This window comes from Pleurodeles waltl, chromosome 10 (genome assembly GCF_031143425.1).
Source record: "Pleurodeles waltl isolate 20211129_DDA chromosome 10, aPleWal1.hap1.20221129, whole genome shotgun sequence".
Lineage (NCBI taxonomy): Eukaryota > Metazoa > Chordata > Amphibia > Caudata > Salamandridae > Pleurodeles > Pleurodeles waltl.
The window spans coordinates 117,916,664-117,939,186 of NC_090449.1; the positions used below are offsets into that span (position 1 = coordinate 117,916,664).

General features: G+C 41.6%; 1 protein-coding gene across 1 annotated transcript in view; it reads left to right on the forward strand.

Moving 5' to 3' along the window:
* NUDT1 (nudix hydrolase 1) overlaps positions 1–13,162 on the forward strand; it is a 35,648-nt gene extending 22,486 nt beyond the window's left edge. Inside the window, exons 2-4 of the mRNA XM_069209939.1 lie at positions 5,692–5,853; positions 8,649–8,794; positions 12,580–13,162. Of these exons, the coding sequence (XP_069066040.1) occupies positions 5,696–5,853; positions 8,649–8,794; positions 12,580–12,782 (507 nt within the window). The 5' untranslated portion in view covers positions 5,692–5,695 and the 3' untranslated portion in view covers positions 12,783–13,162. The remainder of the gene's footprint in view (positions 1–5,691; positions 5,854–8,648; positions 8,795–12,579) is intronic.
* The last annotated feature ends 9,361 nt before the right edge of the window (positions 13,163–22,523 follow it).

The following is a 22,523-nucleotide window of genomic DNA, read 5'->3' on the forward strand; positions in this document are numbered from 1 at the left end:
CCATACTTTATTAAAGTAGCTGGGTTCCACCTACCTCGCAAAACTGCCTCTAGCTTCTTTCCCAAGCAAAACCTCCTATATAGATGGGATTCTGGCCACCCTACCATCCACCCACTGATCCCGATCTCTGAACAGTGGCTGCATATATTGAAGAGCGGCTGCCCAATAGTAAAGTTTAAAAACCAGTACTTCCTATCCACCTCTTACTCTAGGTAGAATCAAGTACTTGAGAGCTCTCCTAGTCTTAGAGTAAGCCCATATAAACTGCGCAATCATGTTATTTAAGTCCTTAAACCAGTGAAAATTAAACTCAAGAGGAATGGCCTGAAAAAAATACATTTTTGACAAAAAAATCATCTTAATAAAATTAGAACGCCACACAATAGATAAGTGTAAATTGTCCGTTCTGCGCAGATCTAGATCGCCCAGTGCAATGATTGGGGCTAAATTAACTTCAACTAGTTGGTCCAAATCAGAGGTCATAGTAACCCCCCCCCCCCAAATTTACAGCCCTCTCCACCACCCATTTATCATGAAACCCTACATGGCAGTTGATTACCTGGGTATTACTTTGGTTGAGCGAGTAGTCTGAGAGCCACCCAAAATCCTGAGCTATTTCCTCTATTTGCATTAGTGCCTCTACCAGATTAGGAGTCACTATAGCCATATCGTCCACATAAGCAAGTACCTTTGTGTCCCATCCTCAAAAATATATAGGAGTAATCACACGAATTAAAACAATTTTCCATATAAAAGGATTAATGTACAGTGCAAATAAGAGGGGTAAAGGGGCACCCTATCTTGTACCAGTTTGAATCTTACCGGATTGCCCTCCGCCTGCGCATAAATTCTAGGAATAGGTTTTTGGTACAGTGCCCTCATTGCCTTTATATAGGCCAGCCCAATGCCATCCCATCCCATAACCCTCCATAAAAGTTCCCAATAAACCTGATCAAAAGCCTTTTCTGCGTCTAGCAGAATTATGGTCATAGGATTCCCTGAGACCATTGAGGCATCAAAGAGAGAAATAACACAGCAGGTATGATCTGTTGTACCCCTCCCTGGGATAAACCTGTGTTGCTATGCGGAGACCAACTTACCGATTACTGAACTCCATCGTGAAGCTAATATTTTAGAATACATTTTATTATTGCTATTAATAGGTGTTATAGGCTGCTAAGATCCTGGGTCTATCGGAGCTTACCCTTTTTTTGAAGAAAAAAAAAGTGATGTGAGCTGCCGCCCATGAATATGGAACAGAGTGCCCCTTCTGAACCTAAGAAAATAATGAAAGAAAATACATGGTAATACTATTAAAAAATAAAATAAAATAACGTTTTGTAGAATTCCAACAGAATCCTATCCAATCGCTTTTCCCAATGGTAAATCTCCTATAGCTGCTTGCAATTCCTCCATTGATATGGGAGCTTCAAACAGCGCACAATCCTCAGCGCTAAGGGTTCCAAAAGAGATTGAAACCAAATAGTGCCATAAAGCCTCTGATTCTCTTTCCTCTCTATATAACCGCTCATAAAATACCAGAAGAACTTTGTGAACTTCATCAGTATCTGACACTAGGCTACTGGTGGAGTATCAAACCTCCCCTATTTCTGTCTGAGTAGATTTTTGCCTGACATGGACCACCAGTTGATGATCAACCCGTTCACTATATTCATAACTCTCCCTTGTCCCACCCATATACTTTGCTGAAGATGTCCTACTCAAAATATCTGTAATTGCTACTGTAGCCAGGGCCATCCCATTTTGTGCCTCCACTATGTTTTCCTCTGAAGAAGACACTGCAATTAGCCGACACTCTGCATCCTCAAGAACTCTATGTAGCCCCTCGAGTCTGCACCCCCTGTGTAGTACTTCCAACTAAATTAAAGCCAATAGCTTCTATGAGGTGCTTGTGAGATGTCTCAATATGAGTCTCTAGGAGATACAATGTATTGACCTCCAGCACTTTAAATCATATGCCACCCTTCTTTCAGTTGTTCAGGCCACCAGTATTGATAGATGCTATTCAGATTTTACCCATCCTCATTAACCCAAAAACCGTGCTGTCTTCCTAAGCTCTTAAGAAATACATGTCCTCCTAATCCTTGACTCTCTGCCCCTCTACTTAAAGACTCAGTACTTCTCACAACGTGCTCCACCATTCCATCCCCCGCAACCGACAGCTCCCCTCACCAACCCTTTCCCCCCCACCCCCCTCCCCCCCAAATCCCATACACAGCCCTAACTTCCTCTTTCACCTACTGGAAGCATACAGCCCCCCAGAGCCTGAGTGATGGCAATCAAAACCGCCCCTTTCGTGCTCCCACCCTCAACCCATCCCAAACCTCAATCCACACCTTACCATTAACCGATACCCCCCAAGACCAGGGGGCTTACAAATCCCGAGCTCAGGAGGAAGTAGAACAGACCTTGACCCCCAACAACCCCAAGTATCTATGAAATCAGCCTGACCGTGAGGGTGCTGCTGTCTGTCCTGTGCCCTATTCCCCCCCCGCCCACCCACATCTCATAGACAAATCAAAACATACCAGAGCACACCACAGCACATCATAGCCTCGACAAAACCAAGTTCATAATTCACAGAGCTTCTCTTCCCTGAATGCCCCCCGCACCTCATTACAAGACTTTTCCGGCCCCAATGGAGATCTCCTTCAAATAATCTAAGGCTTTACTCTCAGAAGCAAAATTACGTCTTTGTCCATAGTGACTTTCAGACCAGCTGTTTTCAGCAGATAGACTTCTCCACCCAGATATTGAAAAGGTTTGATGAGCTGTCTAAGAGGCCATCTTTCAACTGTGACGTGGCAGAAGTCAAAGAAGGTTTGAACGTCATGAGTCTGCCTGGCATCAGGGTGAGTTTGCTTGGCGCACCAAAAATTAATGAAGAAAACTAGCATGTCCTAGGCCGATCAGCTTGCCCGCCACATGATTTGTTTAAGCTCTAGAGGAAACGATGCACCAGTTGACCCTCCAAGTCCCGGTTCCATGTTGAGAGTTCAGGAAAAGCCCCCTTTAGAAATTTTACCATGAAAGGGCTCTGCCGTCATTGCCCTCTATACCTTTGCCAAACCCAAAAATCTGAAATAATTTCTATGCTGCCAGTTCTGAAAGTCTTCCTTATTTCCACAGTAGATCAGCCATTTGAGACTGCTGCAGATCAGCTTGCCTTGGAGTGCTCCCACATCACGTTCCAAAGTTTCAGTACAGTCTTTCACTGCCGAAATTAGAGAACCAATCTCTATACAAGCCTTGTTTACCTTTCTGACTGCATCCTGGAGTTTTTTGTTACCAAGGCACGCCCTACGGCTTTCATTACCAATCTCTTCCTGCAGTTACCTTTTTTAGAACTATAAATATATAAGGCAGAGCGTAGGTTCTCCGCCAGCCATTGACACCTGCTGTGCCTCTTGTTGGGCAGATACATTTGCAAGTTGCAAATCATCTTCAGGATGCCCTGGTCTTGTGGCAGAGTAATCCCATTTTAGAGTTGTGATGACTCTGGATATGTTCTGAAGTTCATTCAACTTATTAGAAGCCGTCCCTCTTATCTTCTTCCTTCAAGATTTCTTTGTTTGACTGTGCAGGACTTCTAAACCATATTGCTCGAACTCAGCTCCGAGTCCACCTACCCTCCTGAAGTTGCTGAGAGCAATTCTTGAAATCGCTGTCTCCCACACTAGAGAAGTCAAAACAAAAGACCTATCCAAACGTTCGGGAAAGCCACCCTAAGTATGTAATCCGACTGCCAGACCCTTACTGCCATCTAGTTCACTTAGGTTGTTCTGTAAAGACACAGGTGAAGCATGACTTTGGACTTGTGCCAAGGGGGTGCTAGTGAGGCCCTCTTTGCTGCTTGGGGCTGGACATGATCGAATGAGCGTTCATAAGCTGCTTCCCAGAGTGCTGCGCAACCGTCCCAGACGGCAATAGCGTGAAGGGCTGTGCAAGGCTGTCATTCATCTCTCCTAGCTCTGGTTCAGGTACCCCACCCCACGCCACTAACTTTCAGCTATGCTGACCAGCAGCCACGCTGGTGTACATAATGGCTAAAACACATTGCCAAAGCCAGGGCTTGTTTTCAGTCCATGGCTAGCTATAACAGCTAAGGTAGCACAATCTACATTTCAGCCAAGATTCCCTGCCTTTTTATTTCCCCATAAAAGCTGAGTAAAAATGCGGTCCACATCTTGGTATTATTTTTATAACGCAATTGACAAATGATGTAAAACCACTGTATTTAGGAACAGTAAATATTTATTAATATGTTTTCCTGACCAGTAAGTGAAAATGAGCGAGGAACCCAGAACTTCAGCATCAGTATTGCCTCATTTGTTACCCCTTCCCACGTTAAAATGACAATCGGCTATGAATTCTCAGTGAATACAAGCACCTGGAATGAACCCAATATGCGACATCACACTGCATATTCTACTTTATTATTAAAAAAAGTGACCATGTAGTCCAGACTGTGTGGTTATTGTGGGTTCTTTCAGTAACAGCATCCCTCTACCTTTCCTTCGGTGTGACGGTTCAAAAGGAGTTAAGTTTCCCGAGAAAGAGACCTGTTTGGAAGGAAGTAATGTCTTCCAGGAGATTCATTTAGAAAGGAATAACGAAACATGTCCGAGACGCAGGTTAGTCGTTCCCCATCACAATATATGCCGGAGACCATCAAGAACTATTAGAAAGATGTAACATAAACACTTCCTGTCCACATATGCAAATTTCAAAGACTGATAAACTCAAGATAATGGCCAGTTAAACAAAAAGTAATTGTAAGGATATATATTCTTGGCAGCTGGTTAGGGAATTCATAATGGAGATCCGGTTTTTGGTTGTTGCTGTGGACTAGGAACGTTGTTCTTATGGCCCACATCTTTTGGGGGTAAACTCTATAAGGAAATCTGTATAAGGAATTTCTCTCTCTATATATTTAATCTGTATAATGAACATTTCTATAAGGACACAACTTGCCCACAAGCCTTTTCAGCTTTGTATTTTACAAAGTATTGTTACCCCAAATTCTTCTGAAAGGGCTTAGCCGGAGTGCACAAGAATGTGTAATTATCACATGTTTAGTAAGTAGAAAATAGAACGCTTCCAAACTTCCCTGTTTTGGTCTGTACAATCTCTCACTCCTTTTCCTGACATGTCCTTTTCTGCTATAAACCTTGCATACTGCCTTGACCTCGCAGCATCACAGGCTGTATTTTGCCCACAGACAAAAAGAATCCTGCAGCCTGCACTCTGACCTCCAGTGACAGACCTCTCACAAGTAGAGAACTCTGACAACTGCAGTTGGTCTACCAGTGGGTGGCCTCTCGATTCTATTTTCTTCTCCATTGTCCCTCGTAAATCTTTACTGTAGCCTTCAGTCACAGGTCTACACTGCTGCAAGCCTTCCACAAGTAGAGATATTGTCTTTGGATTTAACAGTGTTGTCAAGTTGGTAAGCAAGGGTTGTGTGTTCTGAATTCTTAGCCACCAAATGGATCACATTTCCTTCTGCTAATAAGTTCTACTTTGACTTATTTCCTTACTGGAATTAAGTAATGCAAGCACCTGCTGCGTTAGCAACTCCAGGCCTTTAATATGCCAGCATTGATGAGCAGGAGCTGAGTGTCAATATACAGGAGGACGTGTAACACTTTTTCCCTTATCTGTTTGTAGAAAGATGAGTGTGTTTACCTCTAAGCTGTTTACACTGGTGCTGGTGGTACAGCCCAAGCAAGTTCTGTTGGGCATGAAGAAACGTGGATTTGGTGCTGGACGGTGGAATGGCTTTGGTGGGAAGGTTCAAAAAGGGGAAACCATTGAGGAAGCGGCAAAGAGGTAACCATTAGACTCATTTTTGTTTGGAAAAGCAATGCCCAATGCAGTCTTTGAAAGTTACACTGCTGTTTTGCATGAAAGTTAAGCAGGCAGCAACATTAACATACTCTTAAACCCTGTGAAATGCACAGCTTTGTTAATAATCACTTTTATATAATGCTACTGGTAATATTCACACACAAGAGGTCAGCTTTCATCGTGTTGATATGACCCTGAGAGTGGATGGCCTTCTTGCAGTGAAGGCTTAATATTCAGAGCCATTTTGTTTTGATCATAGTTATGTGATGCAGATCTTATTTTTTTGTACTGTATGTGGAGAATTACAGTACAAATATAAATACATATGAGAATAATGTGGCTGCAGATATTACTTATTTCTAAGCTTCCATGACTCAAAACATTTCAGCAGGCTCACTAGTAAAGTGATGTTAGGTCAAGAAAGATTGCAGTCATGAGATTTTGTTAGTCAAATGAAGTTACTGTTTTGTTACTATATTTTGATAACATATATATCTAAACAATACCCTTTCAGACTTAGAATGCAGCATTAACTGTGCAAAAAAGAAGCAGAGATCACTGAGTAGTTCCCAAGTTGAGGGGGAGAGCATCTCCTGGGTAGAGCACCCTACCACACCAGCAAAACACTGAATCTGCTCACCTCCAATGTCTGATTTTTCTAGCAACGTTTTTCTACATAGAATTAGCACAGTGCCATCCATGCCGGGCTGTAAAAAGACTAAAACCTTTTACCACTCTAGGCACAGTATTGCAGCTTTGCAAAAAAGAAGCAGAGAATTCTCACAGGAGCAACTCTGCACCTAAACTTGGGAACTGCCCTTAGTTCCCTGCTTCTTTTGTGCGTAATTTATGCTGCACTCTAAGCTTGAAAACATATTGTTTTGACTTAAACTGGGTGCTCCCTTTTGTCCAGACAAAGCAAAATCTCTCTGAAGAGCTATAATAATAGTGAAACGTGTGAGGGGTTGCTTTTATACATTTCTGGTTGGCTTGAACGGTATTTTACCAAAGCTGTAATACTGTGCTTGGAGTGTTAGAAGGCTTTTGTCAGTTTACAGTTCGCCATGGATGGAACTGTGCTAATCCTATGCTTGAAGACTTTGCTGTAGAAATAGCAAAATACTTTCTCTTTCAAACTCAGCATGGATGGCACTTTACTAATCCTATCCTTAAAAGTTTGCTCTAGAAAAACAGACATTTGAGGTGGACAGGCTCAGGAAGTCACTGGTGTTGTAGGGTGCTCTATCCAGGAGTTGCTCTCTACGTAAACTTTGGAATGACCCAGAGTTCTCAGCTTTTTTTTGTGTGGATATATATATATAAAATTATAGTGTGTTCTCTTTTTTATGGGGGAGAGTGGGGTTCCTTAATAGAGCAATGGCTACTAATTGTTACGTCTTGCTAATGTCTGCTTCCATCTATGTGTTATTTCATTTTCAGTAAAATGTTTATATTTTTTTAAACATGTTCTAGATCTCAAGCTGTTCTTTTAAAACAAATAATTTAAATATTAATCTCAGGAAGTGCAAATTACAGCCAGCCAAATGGAGGTTAGTGGAAACCCTAAAGTGTTTGTCCACCTAGCTATGCCTTCAGTCTCTTTTTCAGACTCACTATTGACCTTTTAGAGTTTCCACAAAAATGGGGACTTTAACCAAAAGGCTTTGCCAAGGCCTTCCTTTTTGGCCAGGTAAAGAACAGTTCTAAATGTCAAATTCTCATATCTGCATCACTAACAACACTACAAAACCCAGAAAACATTCTGAAGTGATGATAAATGTATTATTCATATCTTGAGAATGCAGCAACGCCTGTGGTGGTTTGTACCAAATTAGATGAAATCGTAACATGTAAGAACTATAAAGAAGTTGTACATTTGCTCCTTTCTTTTGCCATCTACGTCCAGGTCTGTGTTCTGCTTATGTATTTGCTGGATTTAGAAATTCCTGATTCACTCCTAAGCAACTTCAACAAACCTATTTATAGTTACTGTCAGCTTTTCAGAAAGCAGGGGAGCTGTTAGTGGAGGTCCTTTGTTTTAGTTACTGTAGGAGCACTCTACTGAGAGAATTGGAAAAAGCCTCAACCATGAGAAAATACAGATGGATCTTAAATCCTAATCTGAAATCCCTTTTCAATGTTCCAACCTTAATTTGCTCACATCAGTCCTGCTCCAAACATTCCTTACTTGCAGAAGGTTTGGAATTTCTGACCACTTCTTTCCCAAGCTGATAAATATCAATAGGTTCAAGGTACATTGTGCCACCTCATCTTTGCAGCATTAACAAAAGCATAAGCATGCCAGATGCCTCAATAACGTTGTTTTAATCCTCTACAGATAAGCAACAGCCTTTTGATACTTTACTTGGGACTGAAAAGCATGTGTTCATACCTAACCTTTCTACATGACTGACATGTTTGGGTGCAAGAGTATTGCGAGCAGGAAATCTGGACTTCTATCTAGGTGGATGGGGCAGTGGGAGGAATCTTGTGGATAAACAGGCCAGTCTCGCTATTTTCCATTTTATTTCTGTTGTCAACTTTATAACTAATGGCAGTGTATCAACTGAGTAACCCCCCCCAAGGCGTGCTGTTCAGTAGCATTCTATTCTCTATTTAGTTCACCAGTCTCTGAAAACATGTACAAGGAACCTTGATCATGGTTGTTGAGTAAAGTTGGTTACGAGTTCTACACCTTTCCGCATTCTCCCTCCGTACTAAGTTTGCTTTGAAACTCATGAAAAAACAGTGTTATGAGTTTAGTTTTGTGTTTGCAGGGAACTGTTGGAAGAGAGTGGCCTGACAGTGGATGAGCTACACAAAGTTGGTAACATCAAGTTTGAATTTGTTGGCAGCAATGAGTTGATGGATGTCCACATTTTTCGAGCAGAAAATTATTCTGGCGAACCAACAGAAAGTGAAGGTATAGTGTTTCGATCATAGAATACTGGAAATTCACAATGAAAAGCTTATTGAAATTATTGTTGTAGATATTTAGGAAACTTGAGTACCCCTTGAACAATCTAGGTTGTCCTGTTTTGCCTATGTTAAAAGTTTAGGGGTCTGAATATGATTATTGACCCAAGATCACATAAGGTTTTAGTTCTAGATTCTGTGATTTAACTAATTTTGCATTACAGAAAGGTCTGCAGCAATTTGTGTGGCCCCTTCATTAAAAATGATTTCATGGGCACAAAGTGAGCACACCGTAGCTAATGGTCATTCTTAATGTTCATGCAGATGCAAGTCCATACAAATGAAGACATTCTTTTGTCTAAGTGTATCATTTGTACTGTTGAATCTGTTAGAGTGGTAGAAGGGTACCTGGAAATGAAGTGTGTAGCACTAGACCGCCAGACTCGTGGATGGCTGTTGGGCCGCCAGCTCTACCAGGTCTGGAGGTTGGTGGTGGTCCTACTCCACCAGGGCAGCTGTGCCCCGGGGATTACGAACTTGTCAGCCTTTTCTTGGCAATAGCACTGCCATGAAAAGGCTGGCGGAGAACAGGTGCATGGGGACCCCTGCACTGCCCATGCACTTGGCATGGGCAGTGCAGGGGCCGCCCTGACCAGCACCTTTGCAATGTTCATTGCCTGCTTTGCAGACAGTAAACATTGCAAGGGTGCTGGCGCACTCTGTAGGCTACAGCATTGCCGCTGGCTCGATTATGAGCTGGAGACAGTGCTGTAAACTGTTCACCACTAGACCTAGTCGGAAACTCTTAATGATACCGTCAGAGAGGACCCCTTGTTGGCTCTTGCATTGATGACAATCTCTCTTTCACAAACCACAATTGTTAACTTTACCTAAATTAGTATGAAAATTCCAGGCCTATAGGTAGTATCTTTGGAGAGATTTAACAGTAATACTCTTTCCAATGCGGAGAGATAAGGGGATTCACAACTATTTCTGGGAATATCTTTGAAACAACTAGTAATGTGTAGAAGATGATTCTGGACTATATAAGTTGCAGACAGTTGGCATTGTCAGAATGAGCAACCTTTACATTGTCATTTTCATCAAGAATGGATTTAATAAATGGTCTTCTATATTTTGAAGTAGCAAGCTGAAAGTTTGCCCGTTGTAATTCTTTCCCAAAGCACTTACCTTTGTGTATACATTCACAACTGGATTTGGAGATGGCATACTCATGTTCTAATTATTTAATCTTTGCTAAGCTCAGACACTTTCTTTCGTCTACTAACACAATAATATATTTTTTCACATCTTATAGGAGTCAAAATTATTGCAGAATAATGTATCAGAAGACGTTTTACATTTAAGAAAAAAATATGCAGTGAAGAATTTAAATTCTGCATTGAACTTGGTTGGCTGCCTTTCCGAGGAAAGATGTTACATTTCCAACTGTTATTGCCTTTCCTAGAAGGAAGCAGGTCAAAGTCTGATATCACTGGTGCATTGTCAGTAGTTCTTATCTAAAGCAGGCGAAGCAAAAATCTCCCCAACCAATGTTTCTAAAGTCTACTAACTAAAACGCCTGACATGAGTCTTCAGAAATGGAGTAATGTTGGCTTTTAAACTGGGTGAGTGGGAAATAATTATTTGTCTCTTAATAGCATTGCCATTCCCCTGGACCACCTACGAAATTATTCATAGCGTCGTATCCAGAAGTAATGTGTGATCGCTCACCGCTCTCTAAAGCACGCAACGTTTTGAAATGGACCCCAAAAACAGAGATTAAAAAGGACCTCAAACGTTACAACAGCTGGCATTGTTAAGAAGTAGAAAAAAAGACTTTCTCCTGTACATAAAATATCTTGGAACCCATACGGTGTGATACATCTATGATATGAATATATAGTTAGATCATGAAACTCTTCTTTAGTAAACAGCAAGCAATGAGAAATAAAAGTACTGAAGCTTTGCACTGTCTGCCTCTGTGCTATCTTCTGCATACAATGGAATTTTCTCAGCAAAAAATGATACTCCTATCCTATAGAGCAATGTTAAAATATCTCACGTCTTCCTATATACTACAAATAACAAGAAGGGATAGCCACTTTCTTCAGAATAGGTTACACATTTGTATGGCTGAAAATGTGTGAACTGTAAAAAGGACGTATCATTTACGAAGCAGCTAGTCACAAAATGTCATATATATATATATATATATATATATGTGTGTGTTATTTCTTTTGCAGGGTTTTACAGCTCTGTTGGCTATATGAGGCCTTGCATGTTTATGTCGTTTACTGTAAGCCATTTAATTTAGATAAAAATAAAGCAAAGGGATGTGCCAAAGCTGACGACTTTGGTCCTAAGCATGTCAAACTTTCAAATTCCACCAGATGGCAGTACAGACATGTATCCAGAAATACATTTTATTAATAAGCCAGAGACATTGAAGCTATTGTACTCTGAGATAACCAAAAGCATCAAAGTACGAGGTTCTGGCATACAAGATGATAATAGTGCTATTTCAAAATGGCCTGTAGAAGCAGGACAAGAGGAGACAGCAAAATCTAGTTTGTTTCCAGGCTGGTTAATGCATATCCTTTAGCACAGCAGATGTTCGTATATGGTTTTATTGATGTTTACCAGTGGCAGCTCCCATGTATTTAGAGTGGTGGGACGGGCAAAATCCAGGTGGGGTAATTGTAATAACGAAAAAAAAGGCCGTTACCTTCTTCACTTGCCACAACGTCCTCTTCACTCTGGTGCCTTCTTTCCTCAAAGCCCCGGACCCAAGAAACTGCACTATCCAATCCTGGCACTGCTCTCATGCTACTAAACAGCATGAGAGCAGTGTCAGATTGGAGGGAGAGGCCTCTCTCAGTGCTCTTAAGAGCACTGGAGGCCTGTGCTTTCTCTAACCCAGGTGTTTTAAGACAGTGAATTATGGCAGTGTCCTCCGTAAACTCGTATTGCATCAATACTGCCTGCAGACCTGCCACACATCTTGAATTCTGGTGGTACCGTCTGTTACCAGCCGAAAAGGGGATTCCGATAACTCAGAATGAGGGCATAAGAATGCAGGTGGAAAGACTATTTATGAAGCTCAAGTACAAAACTGAATTGCCTGTAGCCACTAAAATAAAAGCTTTTCTTTTTGAATTGTACTGATTTTATTGAGTTCCAAAGAAAGAAAGCAGAGTCTGTCCCTCTGGGTTTAAAGCTTGTGACCTGTGGATCTTGAGGCAGGTATACGGCTCACTGAGTAATCTTATCTGTTGAAACCATGTAAAATGTTTATTGTGAAGTTGATAGCCTTTTATTACCATACACATTTGATTCTTTTCCTATAAGGTATTTCTATTATAAGTGGAAGGAGCTTGAATTGCATACACCTGAGTGCATTAGTACAAAGTCATTACTTTCATTCAACGTACAGGCAGCAAAATCCCTATTATTTACATTTTGAACTGAGTCTGTAGGACAGATGTATTTTGTCATCCAGTAATTCAAAGGTTATGACCATTGGTGTACAAGCAGGAGTACATTCAGTATTATTTTTCGGTGGTTCACTTGCTCACATGAGATAGTTTGTAGCTCTTATATGTATTTTTCTTTTGTCTCTTTTTGTCTTCACACTGAACATTCCTAACGAGGAAAAAGCAAATTTTGATTTATTTTTTTATGTTAACAACAACTGACAATTTGTTTTGTTTTTTATCATGTAGTTTGAATATACAATATTTTTGGCAGCAATGTGGACACAGCTCACCAAGTGATTTTGCTTCTTTTTAGAAATGCGCCCTCAGTGGTTTGCGCTGGATAACATCCCCTTCGTGCAGATGTGGCCGGACGATGTGTACTGGTTTCCAATTATGCTTCAAAAAAAGAAGTTCCTCGGCTATTTCAAATTTCAGGGACATGACACGATCCTGGACTATACTCTTAAAGAAGTGGATGAAATCAAGGAAAATCATCTTATCCTTTCGGTCACCTAAGACAATAAAAATGAAAGGACACAATGTGCGTGTGCCTTGAGGCCTTAAAATGGAAAGCTGTGACACTGCTTATACAGTCACACTGGCTTTTAATTTTTTAGGAAGCAAGAGACGTCCTGTGAGATTTTCCTGTAAAAGGGTGCACTGTACAGAGATATGAAGAATCCTATTTTTGGATCCTGTTTTAAGTTTCCGAAACTATACCCGAGTAAAGGTGCTTTTTTTCTTTTACATACTGTCTTTTTACTTGTTAGTTACAGAGAAAATGCTATGTAAACTTGAAAACACAACCATACTGTCATAATTATTGTTATCCTTTTTTTTTAAGGACACTGATTTGTTTGTGAAGTTGTAATCATATTATACAATACAAACAACTATTTCAAGTGTATGCATTTCATTTGGGCACACAAAAGTTTACACTTCCTAAAATGTAGCACAATAATTGCAAAATCCCAAAGATAAGACAGTTATTTTGCAAAATAATTACAATTTCATTTTCGTTTAAATATTTAAAGTGTCCTCCAATGTACTTCTTAGCCCAATTGCCTTTGTTCACTAATATGTAAATGTCTAAAATCTCCGTGGACAATTTAAAGTAAGACATTGGTCAACTGAGAAGTTCAGAGCTATTTGTAGGTGTGCACACAGCACCATACTTGGTGATTATTTTATATGCTACCCATTCTTGGCACCTACTTAACCCCACCGTATATTATAGCTGCCGTTTCATAGTTCCAAGTAGTGTAGTCGTGTTTAAGCCCAATATGTCTGTATTCTGTCTCACATTGAAAAAAAATATATGTAGATAGATATAGACATGAACACAGCGTTGTTGGGAACAGGTCCCCAGATGGCCACTTTTCCTACGGATGGCACTTGATTCATGTAAGATCTTCTAAACTGAGTTGAACTTGAGAGAATACACAAAGTAGATCAACAGTGGCGATTCCTGTGTTCTCCCAAAAGACTGAGTGTGTGGGCTGGAAGGCGTACCGGGCAGATAGACAGTTGAAGTTGAAATTATACCAAACCAGGCAGTGGACCCAGGAACTGCCACAAAGTTGCACTCAAATAATGGAGATAGGAAACCCACTGGAACAATTTACACACTTGGCTGAGAGAGAATGGAAGCGGGAACAGCTACAAGGTAGCACACAGGTGCCCCAAGAACTACAGAAAGATACAGTGCAAAGCACCTTTCCAAAGAAAATCTCTTCCTTCTATAGTGGTGCACATATTGACATGTTCCATGGCCGTGAAGCTTTGCAGCCACAATTAAAAATGAAGACACTGAGTTAAGAACCCCACCACCATTGTTTTTATTTATTTGCTCTTACTCTGTATTTACTTTTTGTTATGCTGCTGCTGCCAAGACAAAATTTGAAGATATCTTTTCAGGTAAGTTTTTTTTTTTCTTCTTTTTTTCAAGGGTCTAACAGCTCTCTGTGGACAGCCAGTTTATGGCACATATTTGCATTTCACTGTAGTGGGAAATCCATGTCGAATTTGACACTCTGCGCCACCAATGTGCTGGTCCAACTGCCACATTAGGACCGTGGAGGTTGCGCCACAGTTGGACAGCCAGATTACGAGTAATCGGCAGTGCTGGCAGTCCTAATCCGGCAAGCAGCGCTGCCCTGGGGATTACAAGTCCCTTCACCGCTGGTGGTTACATGGCAGTAGCACTGCCATTTAAAGGCTGGTGGAGACAGGGTGCAGGGGGCCCTTGCACTGCCCATGCAGTTGGCATGGGCAGCGCAGGGGCCTCCATGGCCATCCCTGTCGCAATCTTCACTGTCTGCTATACAGACTGTGAAAATCACGATGGGTGGTGTTGCACCCTATGCACCGCCACATTGCCATCGGCTCAATTATGACCCGGCTTCAATGTTGTGGGGACTGTTTCCCACTGGACCAGCAGGCGAAAACATCATTTACGCTTGTTGTCATAGCGGGAAACTTGTAATGGGGCCTGCGAAAGGCAGCACTGGTGACTCCCACTGTCCCAGCCTCAGATAGGAGCGACAATGGCTATGGTGCTTATCAGTTTATGGCTGTGTATAAAAGATAATCCAAATCTTTGCGGACTGTTTAGAGTGATCAAGTGGAAAGAAGAAAAGAAAGCTATTTCATTCCAGATCACTCGAAAAATATCACATGTAGTTAGTTTGTTTTGTCACTAGCAAAAGGCCCTCAACAACTTCCCATTTGGAATGATTAGCACTGCAAGGAATGAGGTAATAATGACTTGCGTGGTTCTAGGAAAGTAATTAAATAGTAAATCTTTCCTTGTGGTCCTCGATCTATTGGAGTTGTAGATGGTGCAATACAGAACATGTGGCTTCTCACAACTGAAATAACAGGAGCACACAAGATTACACAATGTGAGCTCAAATTCTCCTTTGCTCCGCAATGCCATGACTTGCCAGTCTCACTTAAAGGTTTGAAAAGTAAATAACAATAAATAGGAGCTATTATAAAATAACTGAAATAAAAAAGTTTTTATGAAAGAAACCCTACTTGCAGGGGCAAATAGAAATTCTAACTAGATTTCCAGAAGTACTGTTTTTTTTTTTTTTACATAGCAGTCTTTGTCTCAAGGCATCTCTCTCTCCCACTGAGTTGCCTTGGTGATGCTTTGTAGGAGAAACCCTAGAGTCTATAGGGATATGGGGTAAATATATTTTAAAAAGATACAAGGGCCTTATATGAAAAATGCTGGAACAATATTCATCAACAATTGATTATTAAGAGATAATATTAAAGAAATAATTAATTCCATATATCCAAACCATAAATCAATTATGTTATCAATACTTAAATTAGAACAAAGTTCACGTTGCTCACACGTGATGCACACTGTGATAAACTAATTTCACTGAATGATGTTTTAACATACAACTAAAACAGTACACTCACGAAGGACAAGAGCCACCCGGTAACCAGAAAAGGGGGGGAAGAGGGGCTAACCCCATTTTATCATCTCAAGTGGCCAAGGTATTGAATGAAATAATAGTACAAATACAGTATCGGTAACATTTAACCCACCAAGCACTGTTTGAGAAAATATATCAATTCAAAACCGAACCACTGCAAAAATCACTGCCAAAAGTAGTCTACTTCATCATTCTGACATGGAGCTTTCTTCTTTCTAAAAACTCAGCCAGGAGGCACCGCATCCATGGTGAACTGCAAATAAGTAAGCTAGAGCCTCACAGATAGCACTAAACTTATATTTCATGCTATACTTATATACCCACACAAAATAAACAAACTCAGATCACAGACTACCCACACAAAAATAACAACCCACAACAAAGGAAACTTATCTTAACCCTCCTACCTAAAGGCTGCTTTGCACCTACACCACATATTTACTCCAAGTTGCTTAATGATGTAAACACAATGGACAACTCTACCACACAAGCACAGCTTAATCAAAGAATTGGACAGGAGAATTATGTTACCTTTTGTTTCTTTGACTGAAAAGCAAGCATATTTTAAAGCCAGAATGGATGCTTTTGTCAGGGTTCGGTAGAGTATGAAATGAGAAGACTAAAGTACAGAAATATTGTTTGACACCTAAATAAAAACATATGTTTACTTTGTGTACCTCAAAATATATCAATTGCATAGGAGTACAAACCAGGAACAGTGTTTCTTAGTCCTGTAGCCAAACCATGTCAAACTAATTTTACTCTGCAATACCTAAATAAGACAAAAGAAATTGCAGCATCAGATCACTCTAATACATTTGACATTAAAATGTCCAAAGTCTTCTTGTTTTAACCATGATTGTATTCGTTCAGATAGTACTAAAGAGAACAATTTATCCATACAATCAACATGTTTTGTCCCATGTGGCTTCTTCAAGGCTGCAGACAAATAAAAGGCTGAAGTTGTATGTATGAATTATGTACCATGTAACAAAGTACAGCAATACAATTGTCTCAGTGCGCTACATCCAAATCATGACAAAATGTCAGAGACAGGTAATGGTGAATAACCATTCAGTAAGGAAAAGATATCCCAAGATCCCACTTCCATTGTCCATAATAACTGTTCGATTAGCATGTTGTTCATGGAAAGGTGTCCGGTGCCAGGTGCACACTTCATTTAATGATTCTGTCTAAAAAATACAGGCTGGCCTCGTGTCTAAATATAGTCTGTAGCTGGTGAAGTATTGTTATGCATATCAAGAACACCACGTGTCATTCCAGGCATTCCATATGTAGCATTTTGATTATTAACAACTCCTCACATCCTTTTTTATTGATGTTGGCTTTAAACAGATTAAATATACAAACGTGGATGTCAAATATATTCAGTTGAGTGGGTTAAAAGAAGATTAGATTGCTGAATGGGGTTGATTTTCCTGCCAAGTGTATATTTGTAGGATATCTCACTGTTTGATGGGAAGTGATATCATAATCTCATTCGATACACATCAACGCCTCCATTAGCAATATCCTGTTTAAAATCTAAGGGCACAGTCCCCTTTTCTTCCCAAGTCTCTGCCGCTTGGTTGGGGTGAACCTAAGAGGGATGGGAAGTTGCTCTGCTTCTTCCCAATTCAGACCTGTACCTCAGCCCAATAGACATCAGGAATTTAGTTTTGGTGTGCCCTGAATAGAATGTCTAGGCATCATGGGTAAGCCTGCCAGGCTCCCCATGAATATTCTCCTGATAATAATGAGGTTCCCTAACAAACTGAATGAGGCTTCTCAAACGGGATCATTATCGTGAACTCTAGCCACCCTTCATGCTGACTTAAATGTGGTGAGCCTCCATCCTTTTTGGAAATCCCCCCTCATAGCTTGCTAATGAACTCTCCTTACTCCAACAACTTACTGTCAGTTCAACATTTTCTCTGCTTGCCAACGTGCCTCGTTTGCAGTTCTTTGGCATCAGTTGCTGCACTTCCAACACACGAATCTCTGGCCTTCCTCCCGCTTCCAAAACATCAGTGTACTTTCATTCCATATATACACTTTTAACTTACGCCTTGTCACCCTCTGTCATCACCCCCCTTTCTCACACACTACTTCTTCCCTTTACTGCAGATCCTTCACCCTCTATTTCCTTACCCGCCTCATCCAGTCTGACACAACCCTTCTCACCCTGAGAGGACAGGGTAGCTTGGCAGAGCAGTAGGCTTAACTTCAGAGTGCTAGGTGTAAAGTATTTGTACCAACACACACAGTAACTTAATGAAAACACTACAAAACAACACAACACAGGTTTAGAAAAATAGGAAATATTTATCTAAGCAAAACGACAAAAATTCACAATACACAAGTCAAGTTATCAATTAAAAAGCAAAAAGAGTCTTTATGTAGTTTAAAACACACACTAACACTGTTAGCGTGAAAATGTACTTGGGTGCGTCAAAAATAACCCCGCACGGGCAAGTGTGCATCAAAAAGGGCTTGCGATGCGTCGATTTCACGAGCGAGACCTTGCGTCGTTTCTCCATTCGTCTGGTATGGCGCATCATTTCTTCTCTCTGCAGGAGAGCGATGCGTCGATCCGGGCAGCACTCTCGGGTCCGGGCAGGCCTTGCGTTGTTTTTACACGCCCAACGGTACTTGTGTCGGAAATCCAGCCGCACGATGATCTGAAAAACACGCAGCGCAGGTTGCAATCTCCCAGCCTCCGTCTACGATGCTGCGCGTCGTTTCTCCAGCTCCGTGCGTCGATTCTTCGGTCGCGATTCCGACGAGCATCGATTTTCAGCCACAGAGCCGGCAGCGCATCATTTTTTCAGACGCAGATCGGAGTCGCGTCGATCTTTTCCCCGCACGGCGTTCTGTGCGTGGATTTCTAACTTTTAGGCTGCCAGCTTCTCCTTTCAGGGTCCCGGGAACTGGATGGGCACCACAGGGCAGAGTAGGAGTCTCTCCAGAGACTCCAGGTGCTGGCAGAGAGAAGTCTTTGCTGTCCCTGAGACTTCAAACAACAAGATGCAAGCTCTAAATCAAGCCCTTGGAGATCCTCACAAGATGGAAGGCACACAAAGTCCAGCTTTTGCCCTCTTACTCTGGCAGAAGCAGCAACATCAGGATAGCTCCTCAAAGCTCAGTCACAGGCAGGGCAGCTCTTCTTCCTCATCTCTTCAACTGTTCTCCAGGCAGAGGTTCCTCTTGTTTCCAGAAGTGTTCGAAAGTCTTTGGTTTTGGGTGCCCTGCTTATGCCCAATTTCTCCTTTGAAGAAGGCCTACTTCAAAGTAAAGTCTCTTTTGAATGTGAAATCCTGCCTTGCCCATGCCAGGCCCCAGACACTCACCAGGGGTTTGGAGACTGCATTGTGTGAGGGCGGGCACAGCCCTTTCAGGTGTGAGTGACCACTCCTCCACTCCCTCCTAGCACAGATAGCTCATCAGGCTATGCAGGCTACACCCCAGCTCCCTTTGTGTCACTGTCTAGTGTGAGGTGCAACCAGCCCAATTGTCAAACTGACCCAGACAGGGAATTCACAAACAGGCAGAGTCACAGAAATGGTATAAGCAAGAAAATGCTCACTTCCTAAAAGTGGCATTTTCAAACACACAATCTTAAAATCAACTTTACTAAAAGATGTATTTTTAAATTGTGAGCTCAGATACCCCAAACTCCCCATGTCCATCCGCTCCCAAAGGGAATCTACACTTTAATCAGATTTAAAGGTATCCCCCATGTTAACCTATGAGAGGGACAGGCCTTGCATCAGAGACAAACAAATTTAGCAATATTTCACTTTCAGGACTTATAAAACTCGTTACTATATGTCCTACCTTAACCATACCATGCACCCTGCCCTTGGGGCTACCTAGGGCCTACCTTAGGGGTGCCTTACATGTAAGAAAAGGGAAGGTTTAGGCCTGGCAAGTGGGTACACTTGCCAAGTCAAATCTACAGTTAAAACTGCACACACAGACAATGCAATGGCAGGTCTGAGACATGATTACAGAGCTACTTATGTGGGTGGCACAACCAGTGCTGCAGGCCCACTAGTAGTATTTGATTTACAGGCCCTGGCACCTCTAGTGCACCTTACTAGGGACTTGCTAGTAAATCAAATATGCCAATCATGGATACGCCAGTTACATACACATTTTGTAAAGGAGCACTTGCACTTTAGCACTGGTTAGCAGTGGTAAAGTGCCCATAGTAACAAAAACAGCAAAATCAGAGTCCAGCACACATCAACAACCTGGGAAACAGAGGCAAAAAGTTATGGGAGACCACACCAAGGATGAAAAGTCTAACAGATATTATCGACATCGCCACGGGCAATTATACGTTTAATGGAAGAGTACTTGCACTGGTCTAAATTGCTGCCATAGAATAATGAAGCCGGTGTAGCACTTGTCTGCAGCAAGTGCATATTTATTAACTAACTGTATCTGTTTGCGTTTTGAACCCAAACAGTTAAGGGTACACAAATATTATATATGTTTTAATATTTCAAGTAAAACAGCAGATAACGTGTTTTGTAGATCAACATTTGATCAAAATACAGACACTGACAGAACTACTGTTGCCTGTATTAAACTCCAAGATGATGTGTTGATTCCCCTGCAGCCTACCAACACCCTTGGGAACATCCATGGGGTACCCTGACAGCATTGGTTCTTCGGATGCCTCTGCAGTGCAGTAGGTTGACATATTACTGCAAATTGTCCCCCAGCTTCCGCTGGCCTGTCTATGGCTGAAGTCTGAGATGCTGAATGTCAGATTCTCAGTACTTTCAGCAGCACAATGCAGATTCTTGAAGGAGGTATCTGGTGATTGGTGTAACAGTGTATCTAAAATCAAAGCAGACATCATCAAGCAAAGGGAAATTCTAAAATTCCTTTTGTTGGTGATTGCAAGCAGAGCAGGACTAGGTAAACAGATACATTTTTTTCTCTTCACTGGATAGTTTATTTGAAGATGTGGGCATGTCAGGAGAGGTTAAGAGATTGATGGTATTGATAAACTCAGGTTCACCATATACCAGGTGATTAAAGTTGGGACAAGTATTTTGTTAAGGAGAGAAATAATTTACTGTCTTTGGTTATCACAGATTTGACATGAGCCTATCTCATTCCTTTACACACTGAATCCATAAATTCTTAAGAATGCCCTTTGGGGTGACATCTGGGTACTTGAGGGAATTTCACAGGTCTTGTTTTTCCAATATAATATATTGGTATCTTGCTGAGACAGAGAAGACCGTGACAAGATTTTGAGATTACATAGAGAGATTTCAGGTGTCAGGTCTTGCACTAAAGATAAGTAAATGGAAATTTTTAGTTACTACAGTGGCCCACTTGTGTCCTACAACTACAGGAGAGGGAAGAAGACCCAAATTGGAGTTAGCTAAAAGTATTACTGAAACACCTACACTAGAGCCTTATGATCAGATGAGACAGTTCCTCTGACTTGCAGAATTTTGCTCAAAGTTTATAGCCAACTTTGCCAGTGTGGTCCAATCTTTGAGGTTGTTTCTCAAGAAGAGCGCTCATTTTATTCGGATGATTGTGAGAAGGGAATTCATTTCTCAAGAAATGCATTAGTATGCTGCAAACACTGGGAAGCTTGAAAGCCGATAGAAGAATCACTCACCACCGATGCTAGTCTTTGTGGTTTGGGTGCCATGCTTTGTCAGATTAACAATAGTGAAAATAATGTTGGAGCATGAAGCTACAGATGTTAAAGCATACCATTTTGTAAATCTTTTTTATTATTATGCTTACAACCAATGACAGATAATAGCAAACACCAGCACAAGTCAGCATATATGTCTTACAATTAGACTATTCCACTTGTTGTCATGACAACCATATTTCACTCCCTTAAGTCCTCACCCGTGCTCCAGAGGACAGGACTCAGAGTCAATAATATATTAGGCTTACAACCGATGCAACCGAAGCAAACGCCAGCACAAATTAGCAGATAGTCTTACAATTAGACCATTCCACTTGTTGTCATGACAACCATATTTCACTCGGGATTGTCCCTTGGGAATCACCGCCTTCAGGGCATGTCAAACGTGTAGGTAACGGAAAGTCTCCGTAGAGGACAATCATAATCTTTTTTCAGTTCTGAAAAGGATACCACGTCTCCCGCGTCCAGAGATCTCTGACCTTTGAGAGGCTTATTAGGTCCCATTTGTTGAAACCCTGACGATGTCCCAGGTGGCTCAGTTTTTCAGAGTTTCTCAATGGAGAGGCTTGTGTGAGCTTACCTCTCCATCCCAGTGCACCATGTGTCGAGTGCCAGAGTTGAACCGTCAGCCTGGTTGGCCCACTAAAGGTTTGGGGGCATATTTCTACTCTGTTTGCGCCAAATGTGCGTCAAATATTTTAACGCACAATCAGCGCAAACCCTGCCCCATATTTATACTTTGACACCCGACCGGGTGGGCGTCAAAATTCCACCATGTGCATAATTTTTTGGAAGGGGGAACCAGCCTTGCGTTAATTATATGCAAGGTAGGCGTTCCCTTCCAAAAATGACTTTAAGGCCTGTGCCCCTTATTTATACTCTGGCGTCATTTTGACGCACAGGAGGGGGTTGGCCTTTTTAACGCCTGGGTCAGGGCAGGCGTTAAGGGACCTGTGGGCTCGGAAGGAGCCCAGAGGTGCCCTCCCCTGCCCCCCAGGGACACCCCCTGCAACCCTTGCCCACCCCAGGAGGACATCCAAGGATGGAGGGACCCATCCCAGGGAGGTAAAGGTAAGTTCGGGTAAGTATTTTTCTCCGATTTTTTTT